The 24243-nt window shown below is 42.7% G+C and overlaps 1 protein-coding gene across 4 annotated transcripts in view; it reads right to left on the minus strand.

Moving 5' to 3' along the window:
- Window positions 1-24243, minus strand: part of VGLL4 (vestigial like family member 4) — a 164326-nt gene that overhangs the window by 82872 nt on the left and 57211 nt on the right. Inside the window, 1 exon segment of one of the 4 annotated variants that reach the window (NM_001194848.3) lies at window positions 3978-4452. The exons of the other annotated variants lie outside the window; for them this stretch is intronic. Coding sequence (NP_001181777.1) covers window positions 3978-4059 — 82 coding nt within the window. The 5' untranslated portion in view covers window positions 4060-4452. 4 annotated transcript variants of the gene reach the window in all.

A 24243-nucleotide genomic window follows, 5' to 3' on the forward strand; every position in this document is an offset into this window, starting at 1 on the left:
GCTCGACTGTGCACTGTAATCCAGGGTGTTATCCCCGTGTTAGGCCGTGAGGGCACCCAGGACAGGGCATGACCCTAACATCACGGAGCTAATGAGGAGATAAGACATGAAATAAGCCGGGCGCAGTGGCTCACGCCTGTAATCCTAGCACTTTGGGAGGCCAAGGCGGGCAGATCACCTGAGGTCAGGAGTTTGAGACCAGCCTGGCCAACATGGTGAAACCCCGTCTCTACTAAAAATACAAAAATTATCTGGTCATGGTGCAGGGCACCTGTAATCCCAGCTACTAGGGAGGCTGAGGCAGGAGAATCACTAGAACCTGGGAGGCAGAGGTTGCAGTGAGTGGAGATGGCGCCACTGCACTCTAGTCTAGGCAACAGAGCAAGACTCTGTCTCAAAAAAAAAAGACATGAAATAATTCTGGAGAGGCAGTACGGCATAGGAGATTCATAGAAGAGTCAAAACTCAATTCAATCCTGCCACAAACTTTCTAAACTAAATAAACTTTCTGAAAAAGAGTTTACCTCTCTGAGCCTCACTTTCCTTGGCGAAAACGAGGCAAAGGTATTAGATGATGTCTGAGGCCCTGGATAGCTCTGCAATAATTAGATAATTAGAGAATACAAGGCAGTATATAATCAAGTGTTAAATTATACAGTAGCAACTACAGCTGCCATTGAGAGATTGCGCTGATTTTTTTTGAGTCAGTCTTCATTCTAAGCCACTTCCTGAGAGCCCACTCAGACCCTGTGCTAGGATTCAGGGATGCAACGGTCACCAAGAGAGAATGCTTTGCCTTCATGAGGCTTTCGCCAGTTCAGCAAGGTGTTCTCAGGTGTTCAGAGGAGGGGAAAAAAATGAGGGCTGGGGTTGGCCTATGACCTTTTCATGGAGACAGAGGCAAAACTGGGCTTCAAGTGGGTATCATTTGAGCATTCAGTGGGGTGATGAATGATGCAGTGGTTAATTGCTGAGTATGGTAGTAATAAGCCATGAGGTTCTGAACACATTAGCACAAGCACAGTTCTGCTCATCTGCTCATCATTAGTGAAGGTAATTAGTTAGCTCCCAGAAGTTAGCTAGACTTCGATTCTTCCGGCCCTCTGCCTAACTTCTCCTTCTCCCACCCGAAACCTGCTAATTGTGGTTACTTTTTCCCTTTATTCTCTTTTCAATTATTCTTGCAGACAACTATGGCGGAGGGCAGGAGCCAGGAAGCAGTTACCAAGGAGGGAGTCTACATCTAAGCAATATGGAGTCAGTCAGGAAGGAGGACCTTGTATGCTTTATTGGTAAACAGCTAAAAAGATCTATTTGCGTATTAAGTCACAAGAGAGATTTAAGAAAGATGGCACAGGCTGAGGGCAGTGGCTCACGCCTGTAATTCCAGCACTTTGGGAGGCTGAGGCGGGCGGATCACCTGAGGTCAGGAGTTCGAAACCAGCCTGGCCAACATGGTGAAACCCATCTCTACTAAAAATACAAAAATGGGCCGGGCGTGGTGGCAGGCACCTGTAATCCCAGCTACTCAGGAGGCTGAGGCAGGAGAATCACTTGAACCCGGGAGGCAGAGGTTGCAGTGAGCTGAGATCACGCCATTGCACTCCAGCTTGGGGGACAAAAGTAAGACTTCGTCTCAAAAAAAAAAAAAAACCCAGACACATGGTTTAGTTTTGGGTAGAGCTGTGTCTCATACAACTAAGGAACATGGTATAATTTAGCTGGTAAGAATAATTAACCACCCGCATCTTAATTTTTAAAACCAAAATGTCAAAAAATTAATTTGTCCCTTATTCTTAAGGGGCATAAAACTTGACTGTGCCCTAAATGAAATCAAATGTTGCCTACCAACAGTACATTCCATTTTCCAAACAACTTCCCTGGAATGCTGGGGAGCTGATACGTTTAAAACGAATATTCTCCAAGTCCAAGTGTTGGATTTAAAAGAACCATAATCTTTCCAACGTTTCTTACGAAAAAATCCCCTGTATGATTTATGCCCATCTTCAAAACACCCTCTGGAGTTCAGACCAGATGTGTGCAGTGTTTACACTGAGAAAACCACTAGGACATCAACAATTCACTATAAACACCACTCAAATTTTGCTGTGCTTTCCTTCATTTCCTCTGTATTTATTCTGGTGTTAAAATAATGTTAACTCTCATAATAAGGAAAAGAGGAGCAGATGTTTAAACCAAACAGACTTTAGTCCATTATCCCATATAGCTACTCAACTTTCAAAATCAAAGTTTCTTCCTCCCAAATACCGAGGGAGAAGAGAAGAGAAGAGAAGAGAAAAGAGAAGAGAAGAGGGCAGAGCACTCTAGTTTCCTGTGTGTTGCGTGCTACACAACAACTCGTCCTGGGCTGGCTGTCCATAAGCTGGTCCTCACCAATCGGAGACAGGAAAAATTAATCTGGTATCTGGTATCAATTTCCCTACAATCTTATATTTCTCTCTTAGGCCATTATGTTTTGTTTTTAAAATATCATATTACTTGTTGGCAAAGACAATACAACAGAAATTGCCTCAAAAGTTTCTCTTTCTTGTTGGGGGAAGTGGGGGATGGTTAAAAAAAAACAACAAAAACAAAACCCTGACTGCAATGTGTGAATGTCACAGGAAACAAGCCCAGCAATGGCTGCTTATGGCTTTCTAAAGTCGTCTACCTTTTTAAAGTGAGTTCAGAAGCAAGATGTTACTTAATACATCAGATGCAAAGAAAGCAATTCACTAAAATTCTCATAGCAAGAACTAGTAGGAGTAAAGAAAAACAAATACCCTTTTTAAGAAACGTTAAATATGAGATCCTTATCCATAGAGTTTTAAAAAACAACACGAATGAGGGTTTTTTTTTTTCCTTGAAGGGGAAAAATATTCTTGAAAGGGTAAGTTTTCAACTGATTAGGAAACAGGCCTGAAGTTTTTAGACTAAAAATTACAAGTGAATTACCCTCCCAAGTTTTTGTAACTGTTTTCTTTTTCAAGAGAAATGTCCCGTGTATCATTGGAGAAAAAATGGAAACTGCTTCTGCTGAATGAGAAAGAGAAGAGTCCCGGATGTGTGTGTGGTTACAACAAAAAATACACTTCCTGCCAGGCCGAACTCCCCCGGAGATGCCTCTCGGCGGCAGACCCAGGCCATTGCCACTTTTTCAAATCGCACGTAGAGGATGTTCCAACCGCTTAAGAAATTGATTTTTCTCTTACTGCTACCAGAGACAGCTTGAAATACAAGACAGTGGGGGAAGCACCTCGCGGGCAGTAGGAGGTAATAAATTAGAATTGAGCGCGGCTTTCTCTTTTTCAGGGCAGGCTGGGGGTCGGGGTGTTGTGTAATCGCTCCCACAGGGAGCAGAGCGCGAGGAACACCCCCCAATGTCAGCGCTCCCCGGGCTGCACAGGAAGCGCCAGCGAGACAAAGAGCCGGCCTGTGCTCGCTGACACGGTGCCCTTCCAGCCCCACGCGGGAGAGCGACATTCTCCGCTGTTTGGGACACTCACTCGCGAGCACAGAAACTCGCTGTAACTTTGGCTCCCCCTCCGTGAGCTGCAGGGCGCTGTGGCCCACAACGGGGTACAGTAGACGGTGCAATCCTTACCAGCCCCTCCCCCAAACAGAGGCTCAACTTTTACCGGCGTCCTACAAGTCCTTCCCCTAAAGACAACATTAACGGAAATCAAAAAGACATACATTTTAAAGAGTTAAAAATGTAAGGCGCGAGTACGTTGCAAGCATAAAACAAACTTTGAAGGGTTTCTACTTCACCGCCTCCCCGTCCAGCCCCCTCCACCGCCCCCCGCAGCCTGAGATTCGAACACACTCGGTGCCGAACCGAATCTAAGAAACGCCGGCCTTTCAAGCGCCCTACAGCCCCGAGAAGGACAGCAGGGCTTAGAAGGCAGGCACCCAGCACACTGAGGAGGAGTGGCCGGGAAGAGCAACGGGCAGTAATTCTACAGCAGGACATCTACCTTCATAGCACAGAATGCCGATATTGTTGTTCATCTTGTCCAAGTACTGATAGTTCAACAGGTCCATCTTCATAAATAGCATTTATTGGGCTAGCAAAGAAAACCAGCTCTTTGCTTTCGCCCCAAAAGAGTTAAGTTTCAAAAATGAATCCTGGCTCTTCAACTTCACAAAGGCAGAGGCCCAGCCTCAGACTATGAAAACAAAGTATGCAAAAGTTTAAAAAAAAAAAAAACCCAGGCACAAAAAATCGAGCTCACACGAAACCCTTCAAGGGCTTACTGGTAGACGGTGTATGTACTGTATCCCCGATCGAGTATGAAAAGAGCGTTTCAGAAGTCCTTACAAGTCCTTCCTGGAAATGGAAAAGAGTGAAAAAGAGAAACGCGCAGCCCGTTTCCTAGGACAAAGCGGCGCCGGCCCCGCTCACAGCCCGCTGCAAGCCGGCAGCGCTGACATGCGGGCTATGCTTGGCATGACTCCTATGCGGCCGCTTCCTCTTCCCGCAGGAGGCCGAGCATGCTCACTGCGCCGCGCGGCAGAGGCAGGGAGGGCTTCTGCACAGGATCAGCCTCTCAATGTAGCAAGTGTTGGAAAGAAAGAGAAAGGGGAGGGGGAGAGACTCTAGAGACGGGGCCTTGGCAGAGTGGCTCTTGACAGGAAGCAGCCCGGCCGCTGCAAAACCGTAGGAGGAAAAAAGAAAACCCAGGAAGTTTCTTTTTCAGGAGCTGAGTACAAAGTAAAAAATTCATCATGGAAGCAAACTTCCATGGAATGCAACTTTCGTGAAATTTCACGTTGGGGCTTCAGAAACCCGAAGTGCTAGTGATGCATAAGCCATATATATACAGTTTCTTTGTTTCTTTTAAAGATTGTTTTATAAAGTCCATTTACACTTTAGCTGGATATTTAAATTTCTTATGTTAACGTTACATATAACTTTTTCCATAATCCCCATAACAACTGAGATGGACAGGGCAGGGAGGGTATCACCCTTTCACAGCAGAGGAAACTGAGGTTCAGATGGATTAAATGACTGGCCTACAGCCCCCAAAATAGTTGACAGAACTACTTTTAAAGTGTTTTTTCCCTCCTAATGTTATAACTTTATTAAAAAAAACAAAAAACAAAAAAACGAGGGGGCTGGGTGCAGTGGTTCACACCTGTAATCCCAGTCGAAGCAGGCAGATCACTTGAGGTCAGGAGTTCGAGACCAGCCTGGCCAGCATGGTGAAACCCCGTCTCTGCTAAAAATACAAAAATTAGCCTGGCGTAGTAGTGCGCACCTGTAATCCCAGCTACTCAGGAGGCTGAGGTGGGAGAATTGTTTGAACCTGGGAGGAGGAGGATGCAGTGAGCCAAGATCGTGCCACGGCACTCCAGCCTGGGCAACGGTGTGAGACAAGGAGGGGAGAAGAGGTGGAAGAGTGTTTAAGCAAATAAGGCTATAATATCAAAAATTGAAAATGTACTTCAAATTATAGAAGGAAAGGGTAAAATTATTTTCATTTGGCATGTATGACACCCACCTGTGTATAAGAAGCTAGTGGCATGCAGCTGTACTATTTGCTATTGTTAGGACCCGGGGCTTAAACTTTCATTACCCAGTGCCTAGCACAACCAAGTTTAGGTGCCCAGAAACTGTTTACTTAATGAGTGAACCACTGAATGTTCAGTTTTCAGCACATGAAGAATATGTTAACAAAATAGAAAAAAAAACTCTAAATGTTTGAATGAATATTCTAAAAATATATTTTCAATATTCTAAAATAATATTTGAATAAATAATTTGAAGGAGTTATATGTTAAAAATCCAGCAATAGTTGCATTGGATTTATTAGGCGTACTCATGGCAAGGTGTTCTAATGAAATCCTACTTGGGAGTCCGGATGCGGTGGCTCATGCCTGTAATCCCAGCACTTTGGGAGGCTCAGACCGGCAGATTGCTTGAGGTCAGGAGTTTGAGAACAGCCTGGCCAACATGGTGAAACCCTGTCTCTACTAAAAATACAAAAATTAGCCGGGCGTAGTGACATGTGCCTGTAATCCCAGCTACTCGGGAGGCTGAGGCAGGAGAATTGTTTGAACCAGGGAGGCAGAGGCTGCAGTGAGCCAAGATTGTGCCACTGCACTCCAGCCTGGGTGACAGAACAAGACTCCGTCTCAAAAAAAAAAAAAAAACTTATTTGGAAATTCATATGACATCCAAATACTGTTGCCGTCATTGCTCCAACAGTAATCACTGGGGTGACATCAGGGGAAGTAAGTAAAAGGGGAATCAAGATTTCACAAGCTTTCATTTATAAGAATATTTATTGATGCTATATTACATGTAATATGCTATAGTGAAAGATATGTATCCTATCAATTGTAATTAAAATACTTAATGGTATTTGGTGGGGAGGATTTAAGAAAACTTAAAACTCATAACATCCAGTATACACAAGATCATTGCACTGAAAACAAACAATATCAGGTATCAGATTTAAATTCAACTGATAGTTTTGGAGTACTCTTACTGTGCTATGTTTTTACATAAATTCTCAATCAGAAAACTTTATCCATCATTAGAATATCCCACATGGGAGAGAGGTGACTGCACATTAGAACCGGGGGGAGCTTTTAAAAATCTTGATACTGAGGTTGCAACCCAAACTCATCTGAGGGGGTGGGAACCAGCAGCATTAGCTTCTAAAGTCCCAGGTGATTCCAATATGCAGTCAAGGTTGAGAACCATTGCTTTCATCTGGGAAGGAAAAAAAAACAAAACCCTGCCTTAAGATATTTTGTTTTATTCACTTATTTTGACATGAAGAGGTTTTTTTTTTTTTTTAATAGTGATTTAAGCACATGATTCAAACAATACCATTGTAGAAAATGAATCAAATATTTGGTAACTTCCCTTTAGTGACTCAGCATCATTTACAATAGCAGTTCTCAGGCTCCAGGTGGCAACCATTTTCATGGACACTGTCTCACAGCTCTACCTTGACTGTTGTAATATTCCCAGCCAACAGCCACCACGTCTTTCCCGCTGATCCGGGAGGCTAGCACGGTGCTACCCAAGTGTGATCCAGAGGGGTTCGAGCACCAGGTGTTCCTAGTCCCCAAAAGCTAGATACAGAAACTAAGAATGAACATTTAAAACTTCTATAGCAATTTGACAGACTAATTTTATGTCTCTCTAATCTTAATATTAAAGCAATTAGAGGGCTGTAGTTTTCAGTTATTTTCTAATTATTGCATTACATTTTATAAACTATCAGTCTGCAACAAAGTCTTGGGGGAAAATAAAACAAACCTGGTTTCACAGAGAAGCTTGTGCTCCAGAGGGGCCAGCTACAATAGCCAGCCTCTGCAGGCTGGGAGCGCCTCCTGGACCGACTCTAGGCCTTTCCATCCCAGCCCCTGACAACTTTCACCTTAGTTTCAAGCACACTGGATGACCTGCAGTTAGTTATTCCACAAATCACATCAGTTCGCTTCTCAGTGTGCAAGACGCCTCTTCTTTCCCAGCCTGTCTGCTCAGCAAACATCCTCTCTTCCTTGAGACTTGTCAGAAAGCCCCTCCTGTCCTGTGAAACCTCCCTGGGACCCTGTCCTACCATCTCCTCACACGCTACTCCAAGCTATCCTTTTACAGGATAAGTAGTCCTTATCCAAAATACCTGGACCATAAGTGTTTTGGATTTCAGACCTTCTTGGTTTTTGGAATATTTGCATTATACTTACCAGTTGAGCATCTCTAATCAGACTTTTAAAGTCTGAAATCTGAAATTCTCCAATATGAGAGTTTCACTTGAATGTTGTACCAGCACTCAAAACTGTGCGGATTTTGGAGCATTTTTCATTTCAGATTTTTGGATTAGGATGCTCAACCCGCACCTTATATGTGCTTCGTTCCTAGCCAAGTCCAGACCTTCGGAGCAAGGACTATGCCTTCCTCACCTTTTCAAGGTCAATCTGGCAGAAGCCTGGCACGTGGTAGGCCATCAATAAATACCAGCTGAATACAATCAAACATCTAAAAGGCAGATTCTTCATTTCGCCATCGCTACTTCCAGCACACACTGGATTATCTTACTCGATGTCATTAGGTGGCTGTCAGCATCTCTTGGAGACCACAGGTCATTGCCTTTAAGAAACACCATGTAGATTCTGATTGTACTTCAGGGTACAATCAACTCATCCATTAAAAAAAAAAAAAACCCAAATACTAAAAAATATCAATCCTTCTCAGATTCATTCATAGGCTAATATATTTATAATTAAAGTACCAACAGGATAGTTTTGTAGGGAATTGGAAATATGGGTCTAAATTTTATCCACACACACAAATGAGATGGGAAAAGCTATTTCTTTTTTTAAGAATGAATACGTTTGATTTACCAAATATTTAAAACATAAAGCAAAGAACATTTTTGGAGCGTTACTGGGTACAGACTAGGTAGGAACAGACAGATACTGTGTATATAGGAATCAGAAATCCAGGTCAATGGGGGAAGAAGTGGATTACAAAACAAGCATTACTGAGAAAAGAACCCAAATGGCACTTTGCCTTATACTGTACATCAAAATAAATCCCAAATGTTTTAAAGATTATTTAGATGCTTTTAAAGTAGGGTTTTTGCTGCAAAAACTTACAAAACTATAAGGATATGTTCACACTATCTGATGTGGAATAGGAAAACATTTGCTAAGCCAGAAATAAAATTTTTAATCAAAGACAGAAGCCACCAAGGAAATTGTAGAATTTGATTTAGTATACAGCTTTTATGCTTTTATACATCTAAAAACACCAAAACCAAGTAGGGGCAAAAACACGAAACAGAAGAATATATTTGTATCATATATTACAGTGAAGGATAAATGTTCTTGGTATATAAAGAACATTTAAAAATAGAGCAAAAGAAAAAAACTGAAAAACCACTTCATCTGAATAAACATTTTTTGAGTAAAGAGCATGAGAAACAAATGGCCAACACATTTTTGAACAACTATTCAACCTTACTAATAATCAAAGAAATATAAATTTTAAGAAATTAAGTGATTTTCCATCTACCAATTTAACAAAAAGACTTTTTCAATCTTATTTCTTGCTGGGGCAACAGGATGCCGTTGGAACCTTTGCTCACTGCTAATGCAGCATAAACACATAACGCCTGCCTATAAAGCAGGCTGACACACACTGGACTGTTTTATGAAAAATGTCCACGCCTTTGTCCTTGCATTGGACTCCACTTCTAGACTTCTGTCTTAAGAAAATAGTAAGATTTGAAGAGTTTCATAAAAATGCTTATCATACTGCTGTGAGTAAAATGAAAACCTGAAAACCTAAAGTCCAAAAATAATAAGATGCATTAAAACTGTGGCTTATCGATGACAGAATATTAGGCGGCCATTACAACACCTTCAATAATCTATAATGACATGAGGAAATGCTATGCTATATACTGTGTGATAGTACTACATTTGTTAACTGAAAACAATAAAAATGGGATATAAAACTAATTCACATTATTCACCAACTGTGCTAATGTATTTATGAGTACATACATATATATAGAAAAAAGTATACATTAAAAAGACTGGAAAGTATTCCAAAATGTTAACAGTGCCCATCTTTGAATGGTGGGCATTTTTTACATTTTCCTGAATTTCTAACTAGCCTACAAATAGTTTATTCTTCCTATAATGAAGGTGCGGATAAGGAAAGTTCTTGATTTTTAAAAAGCAGCAACACAATAATATTCCCTGGTGAGACATAAGCAATGGATATGTATATCTTATTATAGCTTACATATCTCATGATACCTCCTTTTGATTGGAGTTTAACAAGTTAATAAGAATCCAAACATTTCTTTACAACTTTGGAAGATTCAAAGATGTTTAAGATGGGGTATCTGTCTCAAAGAGCAAAGTCGACTGAGACAGCTCTAAATTTGCAGAGCTTATAGACTTGTGCAGGTGCTTTTTATCTTCTACTGTTTACTAATTATACCATATGTCAGTACCAATTCCCCCAAACTAGACCATAAGCTTCTAGAGGGAAGGAAAGCTAAGCCTCAGTCCTTAGTGTGAAACTCCCCAACAGCACATAATAAGTGCTCAACTTGGTTTGGTTTGGTTTGGTTTGATTCAGTTTTTTGAAACAGGGTCTCCCTCTGTTGCCCAGGCTAGAGTGCAGTGGCTCAATCACAGCTCACTGCAGCCTTGACTTCCCAGGCTCAAGTGATCCTCCACCTCAGTGGGACCACAGGTGCATGCCACCGTATCCAGCTAATTTTTTTTTTTAAATCATTTTTTGTAGAGACAGTTTCTCGTTATGTTGCCCGGGCTGGTCTTGAACTCCTGGCCTCAAGCCATCCACCCGCCTCGGCCTCCCAAAGTGCTGGGATTACTGGCGTGAGCCACCACGCCTGGCCCAATAAGTGCTTTATAAATGTTAATTACGGTTGTGTCTCAGCATCTTTGTGGAATAATGGCAATATGACGATAAAAGAAAGCCCAGGCTAATTACTAGGCTGATCTGTTTAATTTGCTAGAGATTTGACTACCACTTTAGAATGGATCACCAAAACTGCGAGCTGCGTAATAAAAGCCAAATAATCTATTTAATATCAGCCTGAGGAAAGAAAAGCCAAATGATCAAAATCACTCCCCAGACATTTATTTAAAATAAAATGCTTTCATTTGAGCACCTGAAGAGTGGGGAAAGTTTCAATGTTAAGTCTAACATAACATCTCCAAATATCACACTAGAAAATATGAGTAACCCTACTGCGCTATTTGGTTTCCCCACTGGATTCAGTTGCGCTCTTCCTCCCAGGGTTTCAAGTAAGTTGGATATTTAGTTAATGCTTTCATTTTAAAGTGCTTTTTTCCTCTTCTTACTACATGTAGAAACACACACACCTGATATAAATAATATTCAAAACAGACCTTACTAATAACAAGAAAATAAGTTTGACTATTCCTTGAGCTAAAGCATCAGTTAAACAATAAGTTGGAGATGCAAAAAAGATCAGAGGATCTCTAGGTCCATCGCAATTTACCGGCACATTCCTCAGTATACTAAGAACTGTAATGATGATGACGATGATGGTGGTGTTTGTAAAACACTACATTGGTCAACATATTTTGCTTCGTAATCTACTTATCTTAATTACTAAGATAAGGTTGTAAGAAGGAAAGCATAGAAAAGGGTTTAAGGGGCCGGGCGTGGTGGCTCACACCTGTAATCCCAACACTTTGAGAGGGCCGGTGGGATGGATCACCAGAGGTCAGGAGTTCGGGACTAGCCTGACTAACATAGTGAAACACCATCTCTACCAAATACAAAAAAATTAGCCAGGTGTGGTGGCAGGTGCCTATAATCCCAGCTACTTGGGAGGCTAAGGCAGGAGAACTGCTTGAACCCGGGAGGCGGAGGTTGTATTGAGCCAAGATTGCACCATTGCACTCCAGTCTGAGCAATAGAGCGAGACTCCGACTCAAAAAAAACAAGAAAAAAGAAAAGTGTTTAAGGTAAAACCTAGCATTTAGTGGTAAAAAAGATGACTTAAGAAACTAAACTTTCTTTTCTTTTAAACACTGTTTAGAATGCAAATTCCTTAAAGGCCTAGCTGAATTACCCCCCCCAAGAACCATTAGCTAGGATTCTTCATCTGGCATTATTTTAGGTTTATTCTACACTTCTTCCTAAAACAAAACAGACTATGAGACAGTTTCTGTGTCGGTCCCCTACCATATTATAAAGACTGCTTTGTACACAGTAGGTCAACAGCTAAGCTGCTGAATTAAAGAAGAAACCAAAACAAAACAAACTTCAAATGCCTTAAATATCAATGACGTACAGTACCTGGGAGTAGCTGACTTTAAAAAAAAAAAAAAAAAAAAAAACCGACATAAACCAAATATCTAATAAGCTCCCTTTGTTGTTACTTTCTTATAAGTGAAGAATTCCTAAATATATCATAAAATAGTGTTTATACAACTTGGGGTTGCTCAAGGATGATTTTTTAAAAGGACAGTATTTTGTGGAATTTTTCACAAAAGCAAGTATGATTAAACTATGTCTTAGATTTTATTATTGATAAAATACTACCATTTGTAAGTTAAAACACACTCAACTTCTATTAAGTAGCGACTGATCATTCTCTGTAATAAGATTTTAACACATTTATGCACTTTTCAAAAACTTTAAATGGTGCTTCAGATCAAATTTAAATTTTCAATACAACGGCACCCTCTAGAGGTGAACTTTAAATTACAAAGACCATTTTGAAAAAGCAAACTGCAGAATTTGTGCTATTTCTTGCCTGATGTGCATTACATTTCAAATACAAAAATAAATCTTATTTTATTTAATATTAAAAGTCATAGAAAATATCTTTTAACAAATAGTTTAATTCTTACTAAACTCTGCAAAAGTTAAAACAAAATACAAAACCAATTAAATTGATATCAAATGATTAAATAGGAAATATGCCTTTAACATAAATTTAACATTAATAATCCTAAAAAGTGCAGACTGGGAATGGTGTTTTTTGCTTTTTTTGTTTTTTTGACATAGTCTCACTCTGTTGTCCAGGCTGGAGTGCAGTGGCACGATGTCTGCTCACCGCAACTTCTGCCCCCCAGGTTCAAGCAATTCTCCTGCCTCAGCCTCCAAAGTAGCTGGGATAACAGGCACGTGCCACCACGCCTGGGTAATTTTTGTATTTTTAGTAGAGACAGAGTTTCACCATGTTGGCCAGGTTGGTCTAGAACTCCTGACCTCAAGTGATCTGCCCACCTCAGCCTCCCAAAGTGCTAGGATTACAGGATAAGGATGGTGTTTTAAATAAATCAGTGTGAAGGAAGGGAATTAGATTAGCGTCCCCAAGAAAAGAGAAATCTCTTGCAAAACACTGTAACTTGTTAGTTTTACAACTACTGTCTTATATGTTTGACAATACAAATATTTTCTTGCAAACATACATGATTAATGATTTTCACTACTACAACCAATTTAGGTTCAGTAAGTCCCATTCAAAGAACATTCACAACTAAAACCCTATTCTGATATTCACTTTGTAGCAAATCATAATTATCCATAGATGTATTCCTGCAAGATTGACTAGAACTGACTTCCATGGAAAAGTACGAGAAGAACTGGAGAAAATGTCCCAAATATTCAACATTTGAAAGGCTAAGTTTGCTGCTAACCCCAATGTGTGACGCAACTTCATTTCACAGGTCAGTCTGACTGTGCAGTGCTTCACTCATTATGCAGCGCGCTAAGCACCTCCAGAGCCATCCTTCCAACCAGTTAGGGTGCCGTCCAAGAAAGACAAACCATGGCTGTTATTTTAATAGGGAGAATTTTAACGTACCCCACCTCCACCCATTCCCTCTTCCAGTAACTACCCCCATAGGGTAACTTACTATCCGAACCTTTAAGAACGTAGATCGGATTGATCGCTTTATAGAAAGAGAATCGTATGGTAGCTACTCTTGTGGCTGGATTCCTTCACTCCACATTGTTTATGAGTGGTAGCATTATTTTTATGTGCAGTTGCCTAGCATTCATTTGCACTGCTGTCTAGTACTCCATTACTCCAATATATCACAGGTCCTTCATTCTACCATCACTGATGGGCATTTAGGTGGTTTCTACGTGGGGGTTATTATAAATAGTGCTGCTATGAATATTCTAGTATGTGTCTCTTGTCAGCCTCTGAATACATTTCTGTTGCACATGTACTCAGGAGCAGATACGTAGAAAGTGTATGTGCAGCCGGGCATGGTGGCTCACGCCTGTAATCCCAGCACTTTGAGAGGCCAAGGCAGTGGATCACGAGGTCAGGAGATCAAGAAGACCACGGTGGAACTCCGTCTCTACTAAAAATACAAAAAATTAGCCAGGTGCAGTGGCAGGCACCTGTAGTCCTGGCTACTTGGGAGGCCGAGGCAGGAGAATGCCGTGAATCCAGGAGGCAGAGCTTGCAGTGAGCCGAGATCGCGCCACTGCACTCCAGCCTGGGCAACACAGCGAGACTCTGTCTCAAAAAAAAAAAAAAAAAAAAGGAAGTGTATGTTCAGCTTAGGCAAATATTGCCAAATAGTTTTCCACAGCAGTAGTACCCATTTATACTCCCACCAGCAGGGTATGAGATTTCAAGTTGGTCCACATCCTTGCCAACAGTTTTCCAACTCTTTCGTTCCTGTTATTCTGGTAGGTATGGAGCAGCCACACTATGACTTGACTTTGCCCTTCTCTAATGGATAGTAAGAACTCTGTGACACTTGTAGCAGGCAGAGGGATAGAATTCACCCCAGACAACAGAGAGGGAAGGGCCCCAGCCAGAGGCTCTCAACCACGGAGATTTGCCCCCTCAGGAGACATCTGGCAATGTCTGGTTATTTCAAATTTGGGGGTGTTATTAACATCTAGTGGCAGCCAGGGATGCTGCCAAACATCTTACAATGCACAGGACACCCCCCCACCACCACCACAACAAAGCATTATTTGGCAAAAGTTACAATAACGCCATAAATCAAGAAACCCAAATCAAGCAAATCATTATTGGGCATTTTCTCCTTAGCCAAATCATTGTTCTTTGATACTGCTCAAGAGGTCAATGTCCTATTGTCTTAAAATGTTATTTTTCCTAGAGTTGAGGGGATAGAAAGACAACGAAGGACACTAAGTACCATAGTCCATGGCACAGTGCTAGGTTCTTCTGCATATATCCTGTTGCTTTCTCAGTGCTTGCAACAATGCGGAGGTGCTACCACCAGTTTCACAGATGAGGAAACAGATACCAGGTAGGCTCCTTGGCTCCTCTCAACTCATGCAAAGAGCAGCAGAGCTGGGACCAGAAGCTGTGATTTTCCACGATACCCAGGGTCTTACTTTTAACTAAAAATAAGGGGAGTTTTTAGAGTCCACGATTACTGTTAACTTGCAAGGCATGAATTTTACCTTATTAGCTTTGCAAAAGGCAGGCAAATAAAATGAGGTATGAGAAAAAGATCATTTGCAATGTTAAGATTATTAACCTGCACCTGTAAGTATCTTAAAATTTTTCAACAAATTCACCTTCCTCATCACACTGTGATCTCTTTGAAATGAAACCCATACCATATTTTTCTTTGTCTATGCCTAACGCCTGTAAGAGCAGGCACTCAACAGTTAACATGTCCTGGATTAATTACTGGCCTGAAACCCCAGTGAGAGAAGACAGAATCTTCACAACACAAGCAGGTGGTTTAGATTTTATTTCATCACCAATACAACTATATTTAGTAACATAAACTAGAATAAACATATTTCATTGAAAAATATTCAATTAAATCAAATAATGGCCAATATCACAAAACTATTTTTGAAATGCAAACAATTCAGTTTTTCCAAAGATGAGTTTGCCAGCATTACCTTGTCCTCCTTTGGATCTTCTATTTGAGGCTTCTATTTGTGAGGCCATTGGCATTATTAGGGCTAACAGAAACCCACGCACTATTAGAGCAGTTTTGAACCGTGGCCATGCGTTACAATCACCCAGGAGGTTTTGAAAGCCGTGGGTGTCCAGGAGGATAATTTGGTAAATCTGCAGTAGATGAATTTTGAATTTACACCCAGGAAATAACTACACTTAGCAGTATCATTTGAAAATAGCTCCCCATGTAATTTTTGCAAGCTCCCCTCCCCTTAGGGATCAGGACCACTACCCTGGAGATTCTGGACTGAACTGAGGAGGGCACCTGGCTGCTTTGCATACCCACCAGAGTTCAACATCCCAATGAGTTAGTTGCTCATGGGCAGGACTAGGGGGCGATGCGAGCCCACCTAAAAACAGCCTGGCTTCCTTCCCACCGGGATGGCACCACCTGGTCATTTGTATTTAAACGATTCCCATCTGCTTTACATGGAAGGGGCAAACGAAACCCCCCACCCCCATTCTCAGCTTATCTTCTTAAATGATCAACACCCAGTAGCTGGAATAGGACTTTAAATGGATAAACCTACCAACACTTGACTGCAGTGAGCCCAGAAATGGACAAGGCAGGGTTTCCTGTTGGGGAGTGCGGGGGCTAAGGGGTCCTGAGAAGAGACAGCATTTTCCAGAGGAAATAATGGGGTTTCTAGTTTGTGGCTGATTCCGGCTGGCGGTGGGGGGCTTCTAGTGACTCCCCTCACTGCATAGGAGCCTCCCCTCGGAGGACGCAGGCAGGTGTCATTTCAGGCCTGTGTGTGCTCCTCTGATGAACGGCCATCTCCCTCCCATTCAGAGCCGCGCTGTTTTGCCTTCTCATTGTTTCCCCGGCACCTAACACAAAGCCTGGCACTGGTAGGTGACTACTAAACATTTCTTGAAAGAACAAATGGGAAGGGAGAGCTCCAGAATCTAAGCTGGGAACAGAGGAAAGTGAGAAGCCTAAGAGAAGGAGCGAACTGAAGACTGAAGGAAGTCAGGAGGGAGCGCATGTGCGCAGCTTTGTGATGCTCTTCGTGGTTACAATAAAGAGATGATCGAAGTATGATTTCCTGAAGCACACTGTCTACTGCCATACAAAGGCTCATGATCCCTAAGGAGGGGAGAATAATGAGAACAGGCCTCGCAGGGAACACACACGACAGACGAGGTCCACTCACCACACAGGGAGTGCTTCCCAAATATTGAAGTCCAGTTGCTCACTTAGGATGGAAGCAGGCCTCTGCGGAAAGTGACATCTGATTAAGTTTGAGGTGTGCCTTTTATATGAGTGGTTCTCTCGAGAGATGGTGTCCAACACAGGGAGGGATCCACGGCGACACAGAAGGCCCCTGAAGGCTAGAGGAGTTCCCAGGGGTGCTGGTGTTGGCAGGGCCTTTAGGCTGGAAGGCTAACAGGCTGGAAGCGCCTGAGCTGGGGATCTTTGCAGAAGTGGCTGGCAGAGCCTAGCCTGCCGTGGCTAAGCCCTCAACGTATCTGTCAAACTCCAGAGCTGAGATGTCCACTGGAATGCAGTAGCTGAGGTCAGTAACTCCTACAGGGTCTGACAGGGTGTGGTGTCGCATTCTCGAGGGGAGGGAGAGCACACCCCAAGTTCTCACCACAGCAAAGCAGGCCACTCGCATAGCAAGCCAGGTAAGCATTGGGAGTCACTTCAAAGCTCCATGTGAGAACCAGGGATGGCTTTGAGAAAGAACTAGGTTTCTGGCCAGGCTCTGAGGACTAGCCACAATCCAGGCTCTCAGAGAAGCAGGATGACTGTGACCCCAGCAACAACAAAGCACAGCCCTGGTCAGGGAATCAGATGCCAGGAAAGAAAAGAGGGGGTCTGGGAAGGAAGGAAGGACTGCCCCGAGGAGACGAGGACTGTCCTAAGAGCGTCTGCAGGGATGCCAGGAGTAGGCAGCAGGGAGGAGAGGAAGGCTGGCCTGGAGCTGAGAGCAGTGACGGGCCTCCCAAGCCGAGCCGTCTGTACTCTTCACACTGCTTTCTAGCAAAAAGAGCACTGGATGCAGTCAGAAAAATCCATTTCCCAGGCCATAACCCTCGCTAGCCATGCAAGCTTCATCAAGTGATTCCACCTCTCTAAGCCTGGATGTCCTTCTTGGCAGCCTCTGTGGTGTCTGCCTGAGCCCTAAAGTCTAAGGGCTCTGATCATTCCTCTTTTCCCTCCCGACTCCTCCCCACCCAACCACAGGCCGCCACTCTCACTGCAATCTCAAGACAGAATGTCATGTTGTATAGAATACACGATGGTAACTGCTATTTCTAGGAGGGTTGGCTCCTGGGTTTTTGCTGTTTTTCTTACAAATGTGGCAAGCAAATGAGAGCTTCACCTCCCAAGACAAAAAAATTAAAAAGAGACATTTTAATCATACAATGACCATGAAGAATACTGTTTGGCTCATTTTCCTGCTGGTCTGAATTAACAATAACAGTTACAGTGAACAATGGTGAGAGAACTTAACTAACCCAAAGTTCTCTGTGTCTCCGGAGAGAACACTGACGCAAGACAGCTGCTAACTAGCAGGACTCTGGCTTTTTCTTCCATAAAATGAAGAGATCTAAAACTCCTGGTGTCACTAGTGCCAGGTGAGGGTTACTAGAGGGGGTTAAAGAGACTAACCATTTCACCCGTAAGTTTCAGGTGTAATCCTATTACTTTGGAATGGCTAGCAGTGTTCCTCGAAACTGATTATTCAAGGATTAAGGTTAGAGAATGACTGTGCCCTGCAGTACAGGCTGCCATAAAGAAAATTATGATCCTAGATGCAGTGATGCCAATTTACATGATATCTACATAAATGATTCTTCCAGCTCTCTCTTCTCTATTTTCTCAGTAAAACAAGTTTTTTGTTAGTTTGTTTTTGTTCTTGAGACAGGGTCTTGCTGTGTTGCCCAGGCTGTAGTGCAGTGGTGTGAACACGGCTCACTGCAGCTTCAACCTCCGGACTTAAGCGATCCTCCAACCTCTCAGTCTCCAGAGTAGCTGGGACTACAGGCGTGCACCACCACACCCGGCTAATTTTTGTATTTTCTGTAGAGATTGTGTCTGGCCGCATTGCCCAGTCTGGCCTGGAACTCCCGGGCTCAAGCGACCCACCTGCCTTGGCCTCCCAAAGTGTTGAGATTACAGACATGAGCCACCACGCTTGGCTAAAACAAGCTTTTAAGAGGGAGAGAAACACAAGAAAAAACAGCACTGCACCTGCACATTCAGGACTGTCTACCCCCAAAGCAATAATCAAACTACCATATTTTATTTACAGCTGCTCTCAAGGCACAACTGCTTCCAAAGTACAAGCTAGAACATTTCTAGTTTGTTCTGGAACCATGAAGGAAAGGTACACCAACATACTGTATCTTGGAAAGCTGACCTGTAAAACACAAGCCTTCTTCCTAATATTTAACCAGACACAGGGCCTGACACCTTCCAGTCATCTTCTGACAGATCACTGCAATATGTCTGCTGTTTTAATATCATGATTAATTAAAGAGCCAGCTGACAATTTTACAAACTAGGAATGACACAGAGGAAACAGAATACATGAACTACTCCTGGATCTTTCCTTTTATCCATCCAGCATGTGGCACACAATTCTTCATGAATGAGAAAATCCATTCCCTAAATTCTCACTCATAAATGCACATTTAGTTAATATTGAAGAAAGAAAATAGTCAAAATAATTTGTCAGATATGCACTTATAAAATGCACTGAATCAATGAATGCAAAGGTATTTTGAAGAGTCAAAAAGTCCTATCAGCTGCTCATAGAAGACACTAGACAAAGTACACCATCTAGAATAGTTTTTATCGAGAGAAGAATGTTGCTGAGCCCAGAAGCAGAGACATCCAACGTAGGTCCCTAACACCACACACATACAACACCTCCAGGCCTCAGGCACAACTATCCTGCCCAGAGTCATGATATAGGTGAACACCTAGAAGTTAAACCCAATATATATACAATTTCCATGCTTCTAAGAACTATTTACTTGTGTCTGGGACCCTAGACATATGGCAAGCAAGGCATTCAAACAACATGAATAGAGTGCCACATTAATGAAGATCCCACTCCACTGGTCCAGAAGGGATTGGGATCCAAAGATGAGAAAGACATGGTCCCTGTCCTTGAAGAGCACATCACGGAGGGCGGAACATAAGACCTACAAACAAACAATAAAAGGCAGAGGCAGGAGAAATCCTGTATTTTTTTTTTTTTTTTTCCTTTTTTCTTTTTTTGAGACAGAGTTTCGCTCTTATTGCCCAGGCTGGAGTGCAATGGCACGATGTTGGCTCACTGCAACCTCCACCTCCCAGGTTCAAGCAATTCTCCTGCCTCAGCCTCCCGAGCAGCTGGAATTAAAGGCATGCACCACCACGCCCAGCTAATTTTGTATTTTTAGTAGAGACGGGGTTTCTCCATGTTGGTCAGGCTCGTCTCGAACTCCCGACCTTGGGTGATCCACCCGCCTTGGCCTCCCAAAGTGCTGGGACTACAGGTGTGAGCCACTGTGCCCAGCCTCAAATCCTACTTTGAAGGGACTTAGGTATGGGTTTCATAAAGAAAGTGGCATTGGCCTGGGCCCTTAAAAGAACAAAATCTCAAAGCAGGATTGAGGAACAAGGCATTCTAAACACAGTACCTCATTAGACACAAACAAAATAAAGTATTTGCTATAACCTATTGATTATTGCATGAGCAGATTAAGTGAATTCTAACTGATTACTAAGAACAAGAGTTCCGTAAACTGTAAAACTATTTAAAACTTCCCATCCTGCCAGCCAGCAGTTAGCTAGAAGCAGGTTCCGATCTTGGTTCTGCCATGGACCGGCTGTGTGAGTTTAGGTGTGTTACAGAATCTCTCTGATCCACTTCTGCATCTTCAAAAAATATGGATAATGATACAGCCTGACCATTCTCCTTTGATCTTACCACTTTTCTCATGGCATTTAATACGGCCTACCATAATCACGCATGGCTTTATCTCCCCTGTAGACCAAACCAAGAGCTCCTGAGGGCAAAGGCCTTTGCTTGTTTATTCTGAAACGTAGCCCAGTGCTAGCTGTGCTAGCAGACACATCGTCAATGCCGGCTTCCACCCTTTCTGTTGGATTCCCACTCGCTATGAAAATCCTTTCCTTTGTTCTATAAAGTACACTGTTCTTCAAATCATGAAGTCACCCAGTTTCAAAATTTTAGTTTTACTTTGTAAGTTTCAGCACATCTCTATCCCAGTATGGTAGGGGTTTTTTGCTGTTGTTTGTTTTGTTTTGTTTTGTTTTTAATATTGTAAATGTTACAGGTTTCAAAGATTATCTATTGGGAACTTGGGCATAAACTCAACATATACACTTCTCATGCTTCCAAGTACTGGAAGCATGTGGAACCCCAGTGGAAAAATCATTTAAATTTAGCCCTAAAAATTAAAAAATTAAATAACTTTGGGATCCAAAGAAAAGACTTTTTTTTTTTTTTTTTTTTTGAGACGTAATCTCGCTCTGTCACCCAGGCTGGAGTTCAGTGGCCGGATCTCAGCTCACTGCAAGCTCCGCCTCCCGGGTTTACACCATTCTCCTGCCTCAGCCTCCCGAGTAGCTGGGACTACAGGTGCCCGCCACCTCGCCCGGCTGGTTTTTTGTATTTTTTAGTAGAGACAGGGTTTCAACGGGTTAGCCAGGATGGTCTCGATCTCCTGACCTCGTGATCCGCCCGTCTCGGCCTCCCAAAGTGCTGGGATTACAGGCTTGAGCCACCGCGCCCGGCCAGAAAAGACTCTTAAACTTTACGTTAACTGAACTTTCATTTCGGCCTTGTATTTCCAATAGATAGAGAAAAAGACTAAATACCAAACAGCAACCAAAGCAGCCCATGACGCATTTCAGTGTCATCAGGGTGGCCGTGGGGCTGAATTATAGGATTATCATAGCCAAAATTCTTTACAAAACGGAACCCTACCCTGCTTGTTGATCGATTCAAACAGTGAGCAGCAGTCAAAATTCCTTCTGTCCTAGAGAGAAGAAATGCCCTCAGGATGGAGGGCTGGAAAGAAAGCTCTCTGAGGCAGCTGACTGCAATGCAGGTTGCCAGTACCCCCGCACTCCACCCCAGCTCCTCCCAGTCACAACCACTCAGCAGGCTGGTAACCCAGAAAGAACCATCCACATTGAAAACGGAGTAATCGTGAGAAAGGCTCCATCACAGAGGATGCAAATAAGGTACAGGACAAAGGAAGGAAAGGAACATTGCCAAGAACAGGTCAATGGAGACACACCAGAAAGCCAGAGAGATTATGCTGGAAAGAACTGGAAAGTTATGAACCAACATTTCTCCATGTATTTATTTATTTATTATTTATTTATGAGAGGAAGTCTTATTCTATTGCCCAGACTGGAGTGCAGTGGCATGATCTTGGCTCACTGCAACCTTTGCCTCCCGGTTCAAGCGATTCTCCTGCCTCAGCCTCCCGAGTAGCCGGGACTACAGGTGTCCGCCACCATACCCAGCTCATTTTTGTGTTTTTAGTAAAGATGGGGTTTCGAAATGTTGGCCAGGCTGGTCTCCAACTCCTGACCTCAGGTGATCCACCCGCCTCGGCCTCCCAAAGTGCTGAAATTACAGGTGTGAGCCACTGCGCCCAGCCTGAACCAATATTTCTCTATGAGGCTTTAAAAAATAGGCATATCAAGCCTGTAATCCCAGCACTTTGGGAGGCCGAGACCGGCGGATCACGAGGTCAGGAGATCGAGACCATCCTGGCTAACACAATGAAACCCCGTCTCCACTAAAAATACAAAAAAATTAGCCGGGCGTGGTGGCGGCGCCTGTAGTCCCAGCTACTCGGGAGGCTGAGGCAGGAGAATGGCGTGAACCCGGGAGGCGGAGCTTGCAGTGAGCCGAGATCGCGCCACTGCACTCCAGCCTGGGCGACAGAGCGAGACTCCGCCTCAAAAAAAAAAAAAAAAAAAATAGGCATAACCTCCCTGAAACAGGAACTCAAATAAGAAACAGGACAACAAGGGGAGATTAAAAGACAGCAAAGTTCAGTGAAGAAATAGAAGAATGAAGCAATCCCGGAAACAGATGCCACATTAATAGCAATAAAGGAAGCAGAGACACTGATGGAAACACAGCCAAATATATGGAGGGCAGATTCCAGAAAATCACAGCGATTGGCTCAAGAATGAGCACATGACTCATAGACGTTAGCTGCAGACTTTCTGGAACAAAGCCCAAGAAAGCTATGAGAAGAGACATTCTCCCTGGCTAACACGATGTCGCCATCTGCTACCACGGTGGAAGTCAGCCCAAAGACAAGGCCACATACCAAGAAAACCACAAGAGAAATGAAGCCAGAACCTGAGAACACCACGATCCTCTGAATCAAACTGCACCCGAAGCCCATCAGACCTTCAGACTTTTCAGCTATGTGAATCACTAAATTCCTTTTATTTAAAAAAATTCATTCGAATAGGTTTTCCATTACTGGCAACTGAAAGCTTCTTGATACATTTAAGAACAACTAAAATGAAAAAAGCAAAATGTTCATAATTCTAAAACAATACATTGGGAAGGCAAACAACTGAAAAATTATTCAAAACAGGAAAATGTAGTAAGGTGGCTTATTATAAAATGGATTTATCAAAATCCAATATGAAAACATTTTATGTGCAGTAGGCACAATCCAATGGCGAACTCAAAATGTACTCCCAATTCCCTTCTCCCACAGCCTCCACTAGAGGGACTGAGAAAGCTGAATGCTCTCTATTCCGGAATTTCTCCTAACTAGGAGTGCCATGTAATACAGATCCGGCCAATGAGACAGGAACAGAAAAGCCTGCTTTGAGCTTCTGGGAAAGTTTTTGCTTTTCTTAATTAAAAAAGACCAGATACGGCTCATGATATCTCATTTTCTCTCTCCTTGTCTTACTGCCTGGAATGCAAATGTGATGCCTGGAGATAATGCAGCCATTTTGTGACTGTGACATGAAAAGCAGGAGAAGGCTACAAAATAAACAACAGTGATTACCTCAGAAAAACTAGGAACTTGAGTTGGGAGGGACTTTCTTCACAAACCGAGTTTTCTTTTTTTAAACACATTTTATAACATAAACTAGGAAATAAAATTATTTTGGAAATATAAAGGAAAGATTATTAGGGTTTACTTGGAGTAGTTAGGAGGTTTCAGAGAGGGGAGGAGTAAAAGTTGGGAAAGCAAGACAGCAGAGTAAAAGGTGATCAGGCTATGAAAACAACACGAGCCAGGAGTTTACTGAAGCAGAGAGTTTTTCAAAGTAGAAAGCAGTAGAATATACGAGTGAAAAGATAAAGGGGGCTGGAGGATGAGAATAAGCCAGACAGAAATCAGACCGACTCTACAGTGATGGACACTCCTGAACAGTCCCTACAGGTTCCTTTTTAATGGGGCCAGGGAAGTGGTACAATAAAAACAAAGTTTGAAGTCCAGGATACAGAATAAGTTGGGGTTTAAAGCTAAAGAAAACAGAAGTGAAAATCAGAACAAATTCATCCAAGATTCAAGATTTCAAAATTAAAACAGCAATATTTAACTGTAAGAATTCTAGGCAAGGCACGGTGGCTCACACCTGCGATCCCAGCACTTAGGGAGGCTGAGGTGGGCAGATCACCTGAAGTTTAGGAGTTTGAGACCAGCCTGGCCAACATGGCGAAACCCCGTCTCTACTAAAAATACAAAAATTAACCAGGCAAGGTGGTGGGTGCCTGTAATCCCAGCTACTTGGGAGGCTGAGGCGGGAGAATCACTG

This window comes from Macaca mulatta, chromosome 2 (assembly GCF_049350105.2).
Source record: "Macaca mulatta isolate MMU2019108-1 chromosome 2, T2T-MMU8v2.0, whole genome shotgun sequence".
NCBI lineage: Eukaryota > Metazoa > Chordata > Mammalia > Primates > Cercopithecidae > Macaca > Macaca mulatta.